Source organism: Chanodichthys erythropterus, chromosome 19 (genome assembly GCF_024489055.1).
Source record: "Chanodichthys erythropterus isolate Z2021 chromosome 19, ASM2448905v1, whole genome shotgun sequence".
Classification (NCBI taxonomy): domain Eukaryota; kingdom Metazoa; phylum Chordata; class Actinopteri; order Cypriniformes; family Xenocyprididae; genus Chanodichthys; species Chanodichthys erythropterus.
In genome coordinates this window covers 7,613,634-7,634,074 of record NC_090239.1, presented here as the reverse complement: position 1 = coordinate 7,634,074, position 20,441 = coordinate 7,613,634, and the positions used below count along the sequence as shown (strand labels likewise).

The 20,441-nt window shown below is 35.0% G+C and overlaps 1 protein-coding gene across 8 annotated transcripts in view; it reads right to left on the bottom strand.

Moving 5' to 3' along the window:
• sdk2b (sidekick cell adhesion molecule 2b) overlaps positions 1-20,441 on the bottom strand; it is a 387,802-nt gene that overhangs the window by 172,836 nt on the left and 194,525 nt on the right. The window contains exon 2 of one of the 8 annotated variants that reach the window (XM_067368567.1): positions 9,497-9,648. The exons of the other annotated variants lie outside the window; for them this stretch is intronic. Coding sequence (XP_067224668.1) covers positions 9,497-9,587 — 91 coding nt within the window. The 5' untranslated portion in view covers positions 9,588-9,648. The remainder of the gene's footprint in view (positions 1-9,496; positions 9,649-20,441) is intronic. 8 annotated transcript variants of the gene reach the window in all.

Here is a 20,441-nt window from a genome sequence, read left to right as displayed (position 1 = left end):
TTTTTTACTGATTTCTTCAGAAATCATTCTAATATGCTGATTTACTGCCCAAGAAATATTCTTATTATATTCTTATACATTATATATATATATATATATATATATATATATATATATATATATATATATATATATATATATATATATATATATATATATATATATATATTTATTTATTTATTTTATTTTTTTTTCAGAATTTTTTGATGAATAAAAAGTTCAAAAGAATGGCATTTATTTGAAATATAATTTTTGTAACAATGTCTTTACTGGTAAATATTATTAATTTAATGCATCCTTGTTGATTTTTTATTTGGTTTTTTTAGATACTGGACATTCATTTCTAAATTTGCTAAATATTACATTTAAAATTTTTAAATTATTAATAGTTTTACAGATTTTAAGTGAGCTTTAAGTGAGTGGTAGATAAATAAAAAAAAAAAAAAATATATATATATATATATATATATATATATATATATATATATATATATATATATATATATATATATATATATATATATATTTTTTTTTTTTTTTTTTTTCTTAAAAACATAGTGGTAGATAAAAAAAAAGGAAAAAAAAAAGTCTAATATGGGGTAACTGATATGATATACATCATGCATCCCCTAATCTAAAACATTTTTAACGTGCACCAAAAAAAGGCTATCAGTCCATTCATCCTCAGCTGCTGGTGTGTCCCACATCACTACTAAATCCCAACATCAATATGCAACCGGCACGACGGGCCGCTGTCTATTTAGGGCTGCGTGTCAGACAGCTGGAAGTGGAGCAGACCTAGTAAGAAGTCTCTTACTTTTTATTGCCTTGAAATAAACACTGGATGGACGCACTGGGATGGCACGGGCCTGGCCCTGTATTTTCTAAGCGGAAAGAATGAGCGAGAAAATGAAAGAGAGATTAAACATTATCTCTGCCCACAGAGCTTCAGAGGGGGCAACTTCTGCTCTGCTTTGTTGTGTGATCAAAGGTGAATCAGAGAGAGCAGATTTCAAGCAAAAGTAAAACTAAGCAAGTATTTATTCATCTAATTCCTCCCCAAGATGCCATGAATATGCAAGCAATTTCAGAAAGAAATGCCCTGAAGAACTTTTAGCATCTTAACCTTATGCAAACATAGCCTGTAGGGATTTCAGCAACGTTGAGTTCTTTTCAAACGTAGGGTAAAGGAAAACAAGAGATGCCAGAGGCTGTTTTAGAGTTTTAATGTTTTAATGTTTCAACTTGTTGAGGAAAGATAGCTGATTAAAAATCATTATTAAAGAAAGGAGAAAAGAGCAGTAAGTGCGCCTGACTCCAGGCTTCACTTTGATTGCCTCTACTGTACTCTGACTTCCAGCAAACTTTATTATCATAAAGATAATTACAGTTTAGTATATACTGTATGACAAACAGTGTGTGTTTGATGGACAAGGCTAGTGAGATAAATAAAAGAGAATGCGAAGGAAAAAAATTAAAAGATGTAAAAGTACATATGTGGGTAGCTGATGTGACATTTCAAGCAGCGCTATAAACCATCTAAAACTATTTTTAACAACAGTATGCTTGTCTAATTTCTGTCTAATTATTTATTTCACATGCAATCTTTATGGCCTCATTGATTAAGAGACTACATGAAACATTTGTACCTTTAAAACTTAATCTGTCACATCACAGAACTAATTATATTAGAAAAGTAACTTTAAAAAGTTGAAATGTGATTAAAAAAAGGTCAAAAGCAAAAGTAAAGACTTTTACATTGTTACAAAGGAATTATATCACCGTTTCCAAAAAAAGCAGCACAACCATTTTCAACTGTTTAATAATAAGATAATAATAAGAAATGGTCTTGAAGAGAAAATAATCATATTAGAATGACCTCTGAAGGATCATGTGACACTGAAGAGCAGCGTAATGATGCTGAAAATTCAGCTTTACCATCAAAGAAATAAATTACATTTTAAAATATATTCAAATAGAAAACAGTTATTGTAATAATATTTTATATTACTGTATTTTTGATCGAAAAAAATGCAGCCTTGGTGAGCATAAGAGAATTCTTTAAAAAACATTAAAAATCTTACCAACTCTACACATTTTTTTAACAGCAGTATATATAACGTATAAAGTCTGTCTGATCTACAGAAACTTTGCTTCTGTACTGGGGCTGGAGAGGTTTGAACTAAAACAAAATTGCATATATTACAGACTTAATGCACAGAGACGGCATAAATGTATATATGTCACAGACTTAATGCACAGAGGCAGTATAAATGTACACTAGGAGGCAATGCATCACACCTGAAAGTTAATTCTCACAGACAGCCAGTAGAAAATATGACTGATATGACAGTTTAGGTAGTTTACATTGCATACAAATAAAGTGCTATATATATATATATATATATATATATATATATATATATATATATATATATATATATATATATATATATATATATATATATATATATATATATATATATATATATATCCAAGTTTCAAATGCATTCATTTTAATGGGCATCTCAAAGAGGAAAAACTTCAGATTGTTTCTGAGCACTAGGTAGTGATGGAAGCAGACTATCATGATTTGGCATGCTTTATAGAGAAAAATTCATGTCACTATCATTTGCTGAATAAATGCTGTCATAATGTTTGCAAAAATGTACATAAACATTTCTTAAATTGCATTCTGTTTACCGCCTGCTTACTGTGGGAGTTACTTGCACAATGTTAGTTGCAGCAGGCAAGAGTTTTGTACATTAGGTGGGAATTTGAATAAGCCTATGATATGAAGCTAAAAATATACGCAGAAAAAGGCATGTTTGCACTGAAAAATTGTGCTATTTTAACACACAAAGTGCCGCTTTTAATGCTGTCTTAGTTCTGAAATATTTTTTTCCCAAATGGATTGTAAGGAATAAAATAATACTGTAACACTCTAAAAAGTAATTTAGGGGACTTGTTACCACAACTTAAATAAATCCATGGTTGCAAGTTAAAAATTCTGATTTATTGTGTTAATTAAATCTTATAAGTTGCAAACATGATTTTGTAGAGTTCTGTTGACATAATAATGTTGATTATTACATCAACTTAATATAGTCCGTAATTTAAACTCAAATTTCTGTGTTAATTAGCCTTTAAAAAAAAATAGGTTGCAGTAACTTAATGGAATTGTCTTGAAAACTTTGGAAATTAGGCAGTGGATTTTTAGTTTCCAGCATGCTTTGCACAGGACTGGATAAAGGAGAATACAGTAAATGTTGAAATTAAGTGTTCATTTATTTGTTTTTAGTGAAGGGAAAAACCTGTTAGTGTTTAATGCTGTTATGATCGAACTTTAAGCAATCAGCTTAAAACTTTGTTTTTATGCTATACATTATTAAGTTCCTCTAACTCAATGTAGCATTTTGGTTGAACGTAAATTCACTCAAAGTTGTCATAACTCAAAAAAAATCGATGCAAACTGTTGCGTTAATTTTTTTATTTATTTATTTTGGCGCCAACTTTTGCTGTCACAATATTAGATTTTTCACACCACGGTTATTGTGGCCAAAATAATTCACAATATCGATATATCGTGATATCTATAGAATCCTTGGGGGGAAAAAATATCAGTCTAAATATTTTTACTTTGTTTATTTAGTTTTTCTCTTTCAGGGTTGCTGCACATTTTTTTAAAGTCAGAAGAAATAAAAATGAATATTAGCCTAGAAGTCTATTCATTATGGCTGTTACCAATCAAATGAAATCATTATCAACAAAATCCATCTTTGCAGTACAGAGGTGACACAGAATGAAAAGTGGCATTAATATATTTACACAGCATTTACAATTTGTCTACATAAATTTAATTCAATATTTAAATATGGATTTTTTTTTTCTAATTTTAACATTTCCATTAAAATATACATTAAATATGAAACTAAACTGCCAGTAGGTGGCAGCAAGTCACTGTCTTTATGAGTGAGTGAGTCATTCATTCAACCGATTTGTTCAAATGACTGATTCATTCAGGAAGCAAGCAAGTGACCATCCTAATTTTAATCATTAAAAACTGATTTGTTCTAAACACGGATTCAGTCAGTATAACAAAATCATTTCTGTCTGTTGCACAGGGGCTCTGTTCTGCTGTTCATAATTTTGAAATTTTCATTGGCGAAATAAAGGAAAAAAAAAACAATATTAACAATACTGTGTCTAAAATGTAACTCACATTGTTCATTTAACAATAAGCTAAATGAACATTGCATTTGTGCTGATTTGGGGAAAACGGCACTCTTGTTCGTGTGATATTGTAAAACAACTATGATATGATATAATGACCAAAACTCGTTGGGGCAAAAATGCCCATGTGTCTTGAATTTTGAGGGCATATAACTGCATGCATACATCACGCTGAGTAAGACGAGTAAAGAAAATTTGGTACTTATTAAAAGAATCACACTTCATTTAAATATATGAACACAGAAAATCACTCTTAACAGGTTAATATAACATTTCCCATTCCATGACTAGTAAAATAATCGCAATTTACTCTCTGTAAAATGGCGTAATCCGCAGGGTGATGGACACGGAGGTGGGTTAAAGGTTGGTGGTGTTGCCACCCTACGCACTGACAGAAACTCTGGTATATTGTCACACCCTAAATTAACATAATATCGATATTTCATGCTTTGAATATCACGATTATCGTTACCGGTATATAGCGACACCCCTAGCGCCAACACATTTTTTAGAGTGTACTACTACTACTACTACTTACTTGTGTTCTATTCCTGATCAGTCACTGTTTATGTTGATTAGACAAACCAGCCCGGTGTTTTAATTTCCTGCCTGTCACACAGAAGGATTTTCACACCACAATTATGTACTTTACAAGTGTCACTATTCGACATGTCACTAGCTGACAAACAAGTTTACTATCGTGCAACCGAGAAAATCTAGCCGTGGGCTTTATGATGGATCTTAATCCCTGGCGTATGTATAGAGGAAAACATATTTTGCTAGAGTCAGATATGGTGATTTAAAGCTGCAGTCCATTGTATGTGTAAAAACAGATTAGAATAAAGTAACAAATACGGATAAGGAAAAAAAAAAAAAAACATCCCAGGACAAGTTTCCGCTACACTCCTTCAGATACTAAATCTATGAAGCTATAACCAATCAAATGCACTATTTCCACAGTTGCCTCTATTGTTACTGGCATATAAAATGATTGATGTAAAGAAAAATGGAGTGGGAAAAATGTTGATGGCATGTCAGAATGATAGATGAAGAGATCTTATCCCATAAAATCCAGTTGTTGAGTTGCCCCGCTGAGAACAGCGTCCCCCTCTGAGCAGCCACCCCTCCTCTGATAGAGAGGTCCTGACGTGCTGCTGGGATTTGACCCCTACCCATCCCACTCTTTCTCACACTTCTTTCTTTCTTACACTCACTCTCTATTTTTCCTTCCCCACTGGGTCTACTCTCAAAACCCGTGGCTTATCCTCCTGCTACTGATAAAAAAGTAATAAAGCTTCTTAATGGCACATCAGTTTCTCCCTTTCCCATCTCTGCGATCCGTAGTGGATTCGGGGTCCCTGAAAATAGCGCTTTGTTGTTTTATGAAACAAAAGGAGCAGGCAAGCGAGCATCTACGGGCTCCCTCGTGGTCTCCAGGTCCACGGTCTGCCATTCCAGAAGGCAAAATAAGCAACACTCTCAGACTTCTCAATGGATCTTCCCTTCCCCGTATCCTCCGCTGAATGGTCGCTAATGGCTGTCGAAAAGACTCGGCTTTCTGAGTCCAGGGAGGAAGAATCTCTAAAGGAAGGGGCTCTGGAAGTTTAAGATGGTTCTTTGAAGGTTCTTTTCCTGCAAGTGAAGAGCTAGTGATTGGGGTCAGTGCAACTCTTTATAAATGGAGAGTTCTATGTGTGCCAGTCCATCAGGTCGAAATGTTCACCTCAAAGGGTTTTTTTTGTGATGACAGTATCTTTTTGATGAGCTGAGAGAGAGGGTCGATGTTATTTGATGCTGTTTGAGTAATATTTCTATTCAAGGTGACCTGAACGAACATGTGTGAATATGTTTATTCACCAAGTTTTGATGCTGCTCGACCAACTACTTGAAAGATTTAAGTGCAAACGTGACCTGCTCCATCACTTTGAGTCGTTTTGACCCAGAAACACATTTTGAGTTTTACGGTATGTGCTGAATGAAAATAATAAAGAAAAGTCTCAGTTTTCTAGTGATATAATAATTGTTTCTACTCAAATTTGAGATATAATCATTGGTGGCTGTCATAAACAAACAAACATGTCGTTGCCATAATTAGACTAATTCAAACATACACTACCATTTAAAAGGTTTGAGGTCAGTAATATTTTTTAATTTTTATTTTTTTTGCATGAAACTAATTAAAAGTGATAGTAGAATGATACAAAAGACTTCTATTTCATACAATTGCTGTTTTTTAACTGTCCATTCATCAAATAATACTAATAAGACATTAAAAGGATAATTTATAATAAGAAAAAATCTTTCTTGAGCACCAAATCAGCATGTTAGAATGATTTCTGAAGGATCATGTGACTATGAAGACTGGAGTAATGATGCTGGAAATTTTGGAATAAATGCGTTATTATGAATTAGAAAAAAAGTTATTTTAAATTGTAATAATATTTACAATATTACTGTTTGTACTGTATTTTTGATCAAATAGATGCAGCCTTGGTAAGTGTACAGACTTTTTCAAAGACGTTAAAAGATCTTACCCAACCTCAAACTTCTTAAAGTGGTCCTTGATTATGATTTCACTTTTTTAACATCAGTTAATGTGTAATGTTGCTGTTAGAGCATAAACAACACCTGCAAAGTTACGATGCTCAAAGTTCAATGCAAAGGGAGATATTTTCTTTTACAGAAATCGCTTTTTAAGGACTACAACAAACTACAACAAGAGATTCTTTCCAGGCTGTTGACATCACAAATCCCAATATTTACATAAACCCTGCATCTGGGAATACGCAACAAAATGGTGCGAGGCCATGTTGGTCGGCTTTAGAGAAGAGGAAGTGTTGTTGTAGTAGAGTGTTGTTACCATGCCGTCATTTTACGCCGGACTGATTCACAAACGATGGTCAATTCAACGCTGGACTTGCACAAAAGTTTAACATGCTAGTCGATGAGTTGAATCAACTCCACAGCAACTACATACATTTATCCACTCACCATTCAGAAACATCCAGTTGCATTCTAAATTGTAATTTTGGCTGCGTGAGATTCTCCAGCTTTATTGTTGTTCAGCAACCGAAGCATGAGCTGTTAAAGCTCCGCCCCTCTTCTGGAAAGGGGGCTGGGAGCAGCAGCTCATTTGCATTTAAAGGGACACACACAAAAACGTCATGTTTTTGCTCACACCCAAATTTGAATAAACGATCTGTGGGGTATTCTGAGCTGAAGCTTCACAGACACATTCTGGGGACACCAGCGACTTATATTACATCTTGTAAAAGGGGCACTATAGGTCCACTTTAAAGGTAGTATATGCTAAACTATTAAGACATCAATAACAGGTAAAACAACAATAACAATACAAGTATGATTGTAGTGATATGCTCCTCCCCAACTTTATTTCTAGTGAACTAATACAATCTTTGAGGTTAGTTCTGAGGTAAATGCAACATCATGTGACATGTTGTTCACAAGGTGTTTTAATTATGTCTTTCCTTGGTTGACACACTGATTGAGTTACATTGGTACAAGTTACAAGTTGCACTCTAAAAAAGAGACAATCCGTTTACATCAGTTCACATTGAGGCCTACTGATTAAAAAAGCATCAAATTTGAATTAAAATTGACATGATTTGACTTTGTTTTATCAAAAATAGCATACACATAAAAGATCTTTTGCTTATAATCACAAATATTCGCAACACAAATATTCTTCTAGAGAAGATCAGATGTTCCTTGCAGCCACACTTGTTAACATTATCTTTTCAGCACTTCTGAGCATTGAATGGAGCTAGTTACTCTTTCAACGTGTTGCAACAGAAGAAAAAAAAAAAAAACTTAAGCCTTACGTACTTCAAGGGTCCAAGATAACCGAAGCCACAGGTCTAATCGAATCAGTCCTTCACCCTTATGTTTACAGCCAGGGAATCCTTTAGATGGATGTTCTCCCATACAATCAATCCTAATCTATAGAGAGAATTACACCAAGGTCTAGTTTCCTGGAGGAAATCAATGAGGTTACTTTTTCACCTCAGAAAAAAAGAGTCAGGAATATATTATGTCAACAGATGACACCTTCAAAATCACTTTGAGATAAATGTAGATGTTTTCCTACACTGTGCCTCAAACATCTTCAGTGCTTCTATGACCACAATACATAGTTATTCTTACTGAAGATGACCAAATTATACAAATAGAAAAAAGAAAAAAAAAAGGATTAGACGACAGAACAGACCTTGGAAAGACAAATATCAGTAGTTACAAGGCAGGCAATTGAGAACTCGGATGATGAAAGCCGCCCACTCCCTGACTCAGCCAGAGAAGGGATTGTTGGAAATAAAATGAATGGTAGAGGCTGGCTGGGGTGATGTCTCTGTGGGACAACCTCCAGACAATAAAAGCCATTATGCTTGCTGTGGGTTCCTGCCATTAGGGTTCCTAAAAGCCTGATCAGGACCTCACAGTCGGTCCTCCACCTGCCTGCTTGAGCCAACTTGACAGCTCAGCCCTGAGTAACCTGCCCCCGTACGCCCGGAGGCATGTCCTGGGTATGTGGGCAGCGAGAGACATGCCTTGATTGTGCATTCACCCGGCTGATTTCCGAGAAGGTACACAACTGAACATCAAAGAACACTCTAAGCACAAGCAAAGCATGAACTTTTCCTGTCATGGAGAGCAGGCACAAATGTGTTACTAAATAATATTTGCTCATGCTTTTCATGATCTGGGGACATTTTCATACACCAGAAAACGTTAAATTGGTCCTATTTACTTTCTTAACACACACTCATGGTTCTACAGTGCACAGCTGTGAATGTTATTCCAAAGAATAAAATAGTTCATCTTCATAAACTTTGATCAAAATGTATTCTCTAATGTGCCAACTTTTTCACCTTTTCAACTAACAATGATCGTCTAGGCTAAAACAATCACTTTAAAGGTGAAGTGTAGTTTTGGCACCACCAGTGTCACCAAACGGAATTGCAAGAATAACAACAGGTTTTTTTGAACCCAATTGGTTATCCAAGAATATATTGATTGAGTCATTGTGTGGTGCTGGTTCAAAGAAACTGACTAGCAATGACTTACTTTTAGCTATCTTTGCATATTAAACTATGGTATATAACACACTTCTGCATAATAAACTATGGCATGTAACACAAACTTTCTGAAATCAATAATTATCACAGTAATTTAATGCTGGTTTACATTAATGCAATAAAGATTAGCAAAGTAATAGCCAATAAAAATACTGAAATAGGAGTGTTACCGTTATACGCTGAGAACATCCATGTCACCATCTCGGTTCCCAGCAGGTAGAGGCTCAAATAAATGTGGCCTGATTCCTGGGACAACATCATCCTCTCTACAACCCACTGCAAGCTCAGTCAGATCTGCCTCCATTCTGGTGTGAAACGCCCACTTTTCACCATCCAATCAAAGCCAGAGTAATAAGATTAAGTCCCACCCTACATTTTTTTCTCTTGTTGAATATCCTGTTTAACTCATGAATCTCACATCACAGAGTTGAGCGTAAACACTTTTTCATGTGGACTTTAACATTGCCATGTTAACATCTAGAAATTAGTATTTGTAAATTATATATATATATATATATATATATATATATATATATATATATATTTACAAAATATAACCACTACAATTCAAAAGTTTGGTTTTAGGTTTTGTTTTGTTTTGAAAGAAAGAAAGAAAGAAAGAAAGAAAGAAAGAAAGAAAGAAAGAAAGAAAGAAAGAAAGAAAGAAAGAAAGAAAGAAAGAAAGAAAGAAAGAAATTATTTTATTCAGCAAGGACATATTAAATTGATCAAAAGCGACAGTAAACACTGTTACTAAGAATTTTCATTTGAAATAAATGCTATTCTTTTGAGCTTTCTATTCATCAAAAAATCCTGAAAAATATGCATCACGGTTTCCACACACACACACACACACACACACACACACACAAAAACACACAAAAGTTAGTTAGTTAACCCAAAAATGAAAATAATGTTCTAGATCTGTAAGACCTTCGTTCATCTTCGGAATACAAATTAAGATATTTTTGATGAAATACAATGGCTCAGTGATGGCACCATTGACAGCAATGCCACTGAACTTCTCAAGATCCAGAAAGCTTCTCAAAACATATTCAAAACAGTTCATCTGAGTACAGCGGTTCAACCTTAATATCAAAAAGTGCCGAGAATACTTTGTGTGATTCGGATCGTGTGTCAAACTGCCAAACTGCTGAAATCACGTGACTTTGGCGCTCCGAATCACAGAACTGAAACAAATGATTCGAAGCAGTGTTTTGAAATCGGCAATCACTATTATTGAAAAGTCGTTTTTTTTTTTTGTTTTTTTTTTTGGGTGCACAAAAAGTATTCTTGTTCACTCTAAAAATTGCTGGGTTAAATATGGACAAAACCAGGGATTGGGTTGTTTTTACCCAGCCATTTTTTTCAACCAATTTTGGATTTATTTTTTTTAGCCAGCAATATATTAATATAGTAAAAGGCATATTTTTGCTCACCCCCAAATAGGGGCAAATTTGTGGGGTATTTTAAGCTGAAACTTGACCAGACCAGAGACTCATATTACATCATGTGAAAGAGGGCATAATAGGTGCCTTTTAACCCAACCTGCTGGGTTTGTCCATATTTTACCCAGCTTGGGTTGTTTTTAACCCAGCATTTTTTAGAGTGTTGCTTTATAATATTAAGGTTGAACCACTGTAGTCAAGTGTAGTGAAGTGTTATGAATATGTTTTGAGTACCTTTCTGGATCTTGAGAAGTTTGGTGGGATTGCTGTCTATGCAGGCCTCACTGAGCCATCGGATTTCATTAAAAATATCTTAATTTATGTTCCGAAGATAAATAAAGGTCTTACGGGTGTTGAATGACGTAAGGGTGAGTAATAAATTACCTTATTTTCATTTTTGGGTGAACTATAATAATAATCAGCATCAAATCAGCATATTAGAATGATTTCTGAAGGATCATGTGACACTGAAGACTGGAGTAATGATGCTGAAAATTCAGCTTTGTAATCACAAGAATAAATAGCATTTTAAAGGTCCCGTTTTTCGTATTTTTTTGAAGCTTTGATTGTGTTTATAGTGTGCAATATAACATATGTTCATTTTTCGCGTGTACAAAAAAACTGTATTTTTCACATAGTGAAAGCACATAGTTTTACATGTGGATTATTGTGGTGTTGTGCCGAATGAACACAAAAGACAATAATTCCCGAGAGACTGAACTCTTTAATCTCCACAAGCAGCGACAGAAGATGTACAACGTTAGCACTCACTCAGAAGAGTACCTCATACGGAAAACAGCCATATACATAAACATAGTCCCCTCTTGTGGCCCTTATGTGCACTGCAGTCCAACATTAACTATTGCAATAAGGATACCACAATTATAATTTTCGGGAAAGAGTTAAACATAAATTGTAACCATTGATCTCTAAGTACAGCATCCCTGGGAAGGCCAAACAAAGGTGATTGGACTGCGGGATGAAAATAACACCGTTTCGACGACATGGCGACAAACACACTCTACAAACACAACTCTTGTGTATTCCTTTGGGCGGAGGTTAGTCAAAAAACTGTTTTAGTGACGTCGTTAAAGAAGGAAGTAGAGGGATGTAGTCCAAACTGGCCGTTAGGCGACTTCTGTTAAATAAAATATCTCGCTTGGCATTGAACTTTGAGCTTTAAAATTTTACAGATTTTATTTATACTCTAACAACAGCATTACACACTAACTAAAGTTTGAAACATGGGATCACGAAGAACGGGACCTTTAAAATATATAAAAATAGAAAACAGCTATTTAAAATTGAAATATTATTTCACAAAATTACAGTATTTTACCATTTTTTTTAACCAATAAATGCAGCATTGGTAAGCATAAGATAATTCTTTCAAAAACATAAAAAAAAAAAAATATCTTACTGACCCCAAACTTTTGAACAGTAGTGTATTGTTTGTGTCATGTAATGTATGTTGTAAGTCAAATTTCTGCAATAAAGTGATTTTTAATTCCAATTTTGATTAAAAGATGCACAAGTGGCTAAAGAAGCACAGAAATGAGTAAAATCTAATCTAATGATATATCAAAACATATATTTGTTACTCGTGACTAAAGTGAATGTTTCACTATATGAGGCTCACTATGACATCTCTTCTCTATAGGTGTTTGTCGGGCTTTGACAGATAGCTCTGCTATGACTTCACTTCCTGCCTCTCCAAGCATGCAGATCAGGCAGATAGCTGGGCCTCCAAATCCCAGCCCACAGCTAAAACTGGAATCACACAAGCAAAAATAAGGAAAGATGGAAAAGAAAGACAAGGTGACAGGGATATCACGCGCTCTCTATTTTCTCTGCCCGTGTCTGCCTATCTCTCTTTCACATTTTCCTTGTCTTTTCTCCTCTGTCCTGCAGCGTGAGCTGTCTCGCATGGCTGCCGGAGCATCTCCCATTGCTGGGAGGCATTCGGAATGAGCAAAGGGCCCGGCACACAGCAGCCAAATGGTTTTTTCTCCACGAACACTGCTAGTACTGCATGTTCCTGAGGTGTCGACTGCAGGAGGAGAGAACAGGTCTATTGTACAAAACAGGGATTTCCATGATGTTCAGCCCTAATTGACCTCTCTTAAAGGGAATACAAATAAATAAATAAATAAATAAATAAATAAATAAATAAATAAATAAATAAATAAATAAATAAATAAATAAATAAAAGGCCTGCCAAAAATAAAATGTCTGCCATCATCTACTCACCCTCATGTCATTTGAAACCTCTATGATTTTTCTGTTTAGGTGGAACAGATAAGGAGATGTTTGGTAGAATGCCCATTTGCTATTTTACTGTATATACAATGAAAATATGCAGTGATAAGTTCAAAAAAGCACCATAAATGTAGCCCATATGCTACATTTCAAGTTTATATGATAGTATTGGGTAAGGTTATTTAGTGATGCAGCACTTTTAATTGCATTAAAATGAGATGTGAGATATGAGAATGAGGCTGTACATAATAAAATGGTTACACATGCAAAGCTATCATATGGCTTTAAAAGATTTGGAGTATAGCACACAAGTCCTATAGACCAGGGGTTTTGAAAATTTCCCTGATATTAAAAAAATGTGAAATATGAAAACATAGTGCTGTCAAATCGATTAATCAATATATATATATATATATTATTATATTTATTTATATCATAAATATGTCTCTCTCTCTGTGTGTGTGTGTGTGTGTATATATATATATATATATATATATATATATATATATATATATATATATATATATATATATATATACACATATATATATATATACATACATGAGGGTGAGTAAATAATGACAAAAATGAGAATTTTATATGTCTATAGTTTATTAATTAATATTTTTATTAGGGTTTTTTTTAGTGTTTATGCAGTTTTAATGTTCATTTTTATTCAGTTTTAGTAATTTTAGTACATCAAGTTTAAGCCAAATGAAAATAGAAATGTTTTTTTTAATGTCTATATAGTTTTTATAATTGTTTTTTATTCAGTTTTAGTTTTATTTATTTTAGCACATCAAGTTAAATAGTTAAAAATGACAGTTTTCATCCCTTTAAGATCAGAATCAAGTGAAAGATTCTGAAAAGCCTTCGTTGGTCTGGTCACTGCTGACTTTTTCCTCCTATTTTCCCTCCTGTGTTAATTATTCAAAGCAAACTCTTTTTTTCCCCCTTTTTTTTTTTTTTTTTTTTTTAACTAAACAGCCAGGTGCTTCTAAAGGATTCATGCTAGGCTAATCTCTCTCATCCCAAACCATTTACTCTCCAGCAGTGCCGAAGAAAGGTCTGTCAAAAACTCTTAAGCCAGTGAAGACTTCGGGCAACCATTTAGACAGGGTTTACTTTGAATATCGCTGTGTGTGACTTGTTTGTGTCGCAAGGGGAATCGTAAAAGGACAAAATCCTGTGTGCTTTCTGTTAGCGACACTGAGCAGCACATGAAAGCCGTTCTCACTCCGCTAATACAGCAGCGGAGAACTCAGAGCCAAAAGCCTGAGGGGACCAAACAAGCTCCAACACACCAGTTACGCTCAGATAAAGAAAGAGAGAAAGAGAGAGCCAGAAAGAAGATGAAGAATAACACTTTTCAGCATTTCACAAGTAAGATCCATCCTTGTTAGTGGCTTGCAAGCCAAGCAAAAGTGAAGAAAAAAAAGTGTTTCAATAGACTCGCTAAAGGCACACTTTGCATCAACTTGAATGACTTTTTTAACTTCTACATGTGAAAGGTATGAAAATAAAAAGCAAGACCACTCCAAAACTGCGTAGACGTACAAACGTAAACATACACCCCCGTATCCCTCTAATTTCCCTCCTGAGAATCAGATCAGGAGGCGTTATTCAGTTTTTCCATCTCTCCATCGGGGAGAGTGGAGAATCTCTGTCCGGTGTCTGAGATCGATAGCTGGTTGGAGGGAGACGCGTGGGCCCTGGATCAATGCAAGAGGCACTCCGCAACTCTTTGAGCCATGTTGGTGGGAGACAAGCACCATAAATGCAATATGGAAGCAGGAAAGATCAAACAACTGATGGAGGAGACGGAAACTAGGGGATAGAGCAGGGAAAGGGGGGAAAGCAATCAGAGAGACACATAGGACTTCACAAAAAAGACAAAAATAAGAGGAAAGAGGGACCACAACACTGTTGCTTGGTACCAGAAATAAAACAGGAGCAAAGAGAGAAAAACACTTTTTAACAAGTTAGTAGCTCTGTAAGAGGTATAACTGTACTTGTATAGTTTCTTTAGTGTAGACCCATGTTCAAATTTCAAACTATTACTGTATCTATATATTAGGGCGGTCAATTGAGCACATATCTGCTTTCATACCAAGATCTGTCACGAAACTCTAGACTGTGCCGCTTGATGGGTCCTTAAGACAACCGGATGACTTTTACATAGTTAACTATGTGGCACCTGTATAGATTTGTTATGGGTAATTTATATATTTGTGCAGCAGCAGTATGTTTTACATACTCACAGCAGTGTATCGGTGTATGTACTTGCAATAGCGTAGCAGATCTATTCTGTCAAGACTATATTGTCATATCCATTACCATGCTAAAATGTTGTACTTTTTAATATGATACAGTGTTTTAGACAAACCTTTTTTATTTTACCTACAATATTTACGCAACTGGCACATTTTTAATGTGCTAGAAAATGGGAGAACAGAAGAAAAATCCAAACAACTTGTTTCATCTGTACATGAGATGAAAGTGTAAAGAGCGCAGGAAATGAGAGAGGAACATGAAATGGGGGGAAGATCAAACTTTAACGCCTTTCAAAGCTGTTTCTTTCAATCCATCACCCCTTACATTTGATTTCAAAAACAGAACGTGTCAGGTAAAACTTTTGAGAAGGAAACTGACAGGATTGAACTCTATTCCACTAACAAGGTCCATAGATCCTAAAAAAAAGAAATAAATGCAGTTTGACGTGTTCATCAATGTCCAGATAGCATTATGAGTAACAGCTGCAGTGATCTAGCTGACCTCTACACAGGTAGTTGAATCTCTTTTCTTAAACTGCTAAACTGTGGAGAAGAGAAGCACACACTTGGAAGATTGGAAGAACTGATCATTCAGACAAGCAGAAATATCTGAGAAAGGATCTGCGAAGGATGTAGTTTCTAAATCTATTTGAGCGTGCTCTTCGGAGCAGGATTAGCATTTGAGCTTCAAATAATGGCAGAAAGATCTTTTCAACAGCTCATCTTGTCCATAACCAAATGCCCTGCAGCAGGTAGGAACCCTTCTTTCTCAGACAACAAAATGCAACATTTTCTGCCAGTTTAGCATGTAGAATAATAATATAAATCACATGTTATTAAGATATTGCTTGCTGGGCTTACTTCACCTCCCTTCTAACACTGCTTTTAGCCTTCTCTGATACACTATCTAAAGATGTACCTTAGACTTATATTACATCTTTTTTTCACAAGATGTAATATAAGTCTAAGGTGTCCCCTGAATGTGTCTGTGAAGTTTCAGCTCAAAATATCCCATAGGTTTAGTTTAAATAAATTTTTTTAACTGCCTATTTTGGGGCATCATTAAATATGTGCCGATTCAGGCTGCGGCCCCTTTAAATCTTCGCGCTCCCCGCCCCCCCCAAGCTCTCGACTATAAAACAGTGCATAAACAAAGTTCACACAGCTAATATAACCCTCAAATGGATCTTTACAAAATGTTCGTCATGCATAGTGCATGCATGCTTCGGATCATGTGAGTATAGTATTTATTTGGATGTTTACATTTGATTCTGAATGAGTTTGATAGTGCTCCGTGGCTAACGGCTAATGCTACACTGTTGGAGAGATTTATAAAGAATGAAGTTGTGTTTATGAATTATACAGACTGCAAGTGTTTAAAAATGAAAATAGCGACGGCTCTTGTCTCTGTGAATACAGTAAGAAATGATGGTAACTTTAACCACATTTAACAGTACATTAGCAACATGCTAACGAAACATTTAGAAAGACAATTTACAAATATCACTAAAAATATCATGATATCATGGATCATGTCAGTTATTATTGCTCCATCTGCCATTTTTCGCTATTGTCCTTGCTTGCTTACCTAGTCTGATGATTCAGCTGTGCACATCCAGACGTTCTGCCCTTGTGTAATGCCTTGAACATGGGCTGGCATATGCAAATATTGAGGGCGTACATATTAATGATCCTGACTGTTACGTAACAGTCGGTGTTATGTTGAGATTCGCCTGTTCTTCGGAGGTCTTTTAAACAAATGAGATTTATATAAGAAGGAGGAAACAATGGTGTTTGAGGCTCACTGTATGTCATTTCCATGTACTGAACTCTTGTTATTCAACTGTGCCAAGGTAAATTCAATTTTCAATTCTATGGCACCTTTGACAAAAATTTCTGTCCAAGCAGGTTCCTGATTTCCTGTCATCATAATGAGAGATATTTCAAAGAAGAAGGTGAAACAATACACATTTCGTCAGAGCTCTCCAAAAAACACATATTGGAAGCTTCAGAGGGGAGAAGCCCGGAAGCTCCCGATCAAAACAAATAAAAGGCTCCTCAGATGGAACAAGATGAGAGGGATGTTCCATCAGGCAGACTCCATGCCAGACCTTTATTAGTCTCTGACTCACCTCAACGCTGCTCGGTGGAGCCCAGCAAATAGCAGATTAAATACATGGAGGAATTAAAGAAAAGTCTGAATCAAAGGAGATAAAAGCAGTCATGCTCTCCATATATTAACCATTAATCCCCGCCCCTGTTCCCAAATCAGAATGTGCGGGGGTCTGCTGGGAAGGGCTCAGTGTTGTGTCCCACTGTGACATTTCAAAATTAGTTTGAATAATACAGGTGGAAAAATTGGAGTGATTGGCACATGAGATAACATGCTGATTTGATGTATTTCAACATCAACTTTACATTAAAGGGAATTAATGAGATCGCTAACTTGAGAATCAGGAAACATACAAGCCAATTAAACAAATCAGATCAGAACCAAACAAGCACTACACTTCAAGATTATTTTTCTTACCTTTTTAGCAGATTTTTTCCCCCTTGTTTTAACCATAAACTCACTTTTAACCGTAAACATCACTCCTGATTTAAATATGTTTTTAGTACCTTTATGGATCTTGAGAGAGGAAATGTCATTGTTCCCTATGCAGGCCTCACTGAGCCATCGGATTTCAACAAAAATATCTTAATTTGCGTTCTGAAGATTAACAAAGGTCTTATGGGCATGGAACGGCATGAGGATGAGCAATAAATGACAGAATTTTCATTTTTGGGTGAACCAACCCTTTAAAGAGGACCTATTATATCAGTAAGGATGGTTTCTGAACTCCCTGAAAGCCTCGATTGTAGTCTTGAGTTTTCTTCCAGGAATGTACATGTTACAATATCTTCATTTAAAACAGCTGAAGTAGCTCATTTAGTTAAGCTCAAATAAATGTATCTTAAATACTTGTGTTGGAAAACAAGCCAAAAATATTTTTTTTGCAGTGACCAGACTAGTTTGAACCAATGTAGAGCAGCCTGCTTTTAATACTTTCTAAATATTACTTTCATCGAAATTTATGCAAGTCTAAGATGTAAGCTAACCTCACCATAAGTTAAGCTTTAATTGGATATTTTAACCCTAAAACGATGATGATCAGCAAAAAATTATTTCATGTCACTTTTTTTTTTCATCTGGACTTAAGTAAAAACATATCCAAATGAATTTTTAATATATTTGATATGTTTTGGATTTTATGAGTTGTATCTCCCACATTGCCCTATTAGGGTATGAAAATTCAAAGTCATCAATATTTTTATGATTTACTTGATGCAGAAAAAAAAATGTAATATGCAAAATATGCTGCATGCATAACAAGTCTGTGACCAAAAATTGAGGCATATAAATGTTTTGTATTTTTACATTGCTGAACTGTCTCATTTTCAACCTCAGGGGTTGCATCATCAATCATATAATGTAATTTATGATACAACATATACATTTACTAAGTAATCCTGAAGACTTTGGTTAGATTTTTCAGGTGTTTGATTAGAGTTGGACCTAAACTCATTATTGTAGCCCTCCAGGAGCAGGGTTAGACATTCAGGGTTAGATTCTTTTCTACCATAAAATGAGCTGTGTGAAACCCTGCAAGAAAATTTCGAATTAAAAATGAAATAATATCAGTTTTACATGTGAGTATCAACTTTCGCACATTTTTACTCAACACTTTTTAACTTTCACACATTTTTGTCAACATTTGAATAAAAAAAAGTCCGTGTACAGGGGGCCCAGAGGCCCTGGCTCCAGGTCCCCATTTTCTACTGAGAGGGACCCCCTCCCCTCAGATTGATTTCTATTAAGGGTGTTGGTTTTAAGTCAAACTGACAAAACAAGCAAAGAAAATTTGAACTAAATCATGTGACCCACATATTCCCAACAGGCTAATCTATAATAATGATAACAGTATTAGGTGCAAAATTCTCATGACTTGTACAAGAGACTAAAGAGTATGTATATTGTGGTGCATGTTGCCTGTTTAAAAGATTCGTGTGATTCACTGAACTTTGAACATGGAGAGAAAAAAAAAAAAAAAAAAAAAAAAACGCAGATGGCTGTAATAGCTATACACAGAAACACTGTGGCCGCTAACAATAGACTCTCAGCCTCTAACTACATGCTAATTTGGAGATCTCCCCCTCTGTTAGCTTTTCTACAAGATTTTTCATCTGTAAAAGCCGAGTTGCACTCAAAAACCTCTGCCTGAAGGTATTACTACCGCAATAAATGACATTTTGGCTGGTCATTTTTACTGCATAAAACATAATAATTAGCTGTTACCTAGTTTCAAATACTTTTCCATTTTGCATCAAATCACTGAGAAAATGTATTGAAGAAAAGATCCAGCCTCCTAGGACAAATTAATGGGCACTGACTTATATCTCAGAACACACAAGAATGAAAGTCTGGCTCTCAATTAAAATCAAAAGCAGGCTACTTCATACATTTCCAGAACATTTCTGAATTTCTGATTGGGAATGTTTACAGCAACCAACATCAAATTGCCCAGTGCTTCCACATTACTCTACATTAAAGTGTGCATCCCACTTAGTAAATGTCCTACTCTCCCCTGGCTCCCTATTGCCTCTCTTTCTCCTTCCCTTTTGGGAAAGATGACACAGGGCTTGGCGGGGAAAAATGATTAAGCAGTGCCGAGGCCTGCAGGGGAGAGATAGTCCAGCAAGTTTCATCACAGCTCTTAGGAGTCTTCAGGCAATGAGAAACAGATCAAGCAGACCAAGGTTTAAACAATTTTTTCCAGACATTTTGAATTATTTATTTATTTTTCCATGTTTATTTTTATTATTTTTCACATTTTGAGATTTAATAGGATATTGCATTGCATGAAGCACAGCAACAGTGCATACTCAATGAACGCTTAAGTTATGGATTTAACAATATCCTGATTGTAATATTGCTTTTGTACAACAGTTGAATTAACAAGAATTTAATACTGAGTAACTTACGTTTTAGACACAATGTTGCCAGTTACTTTGGTGCAGTTTTGTTTGTCAAAAAATAGAAAGAAAAGAAAGAAAAAAGTCAGCATGAATGAATCAGTGTTTGAATTGAGTGCATG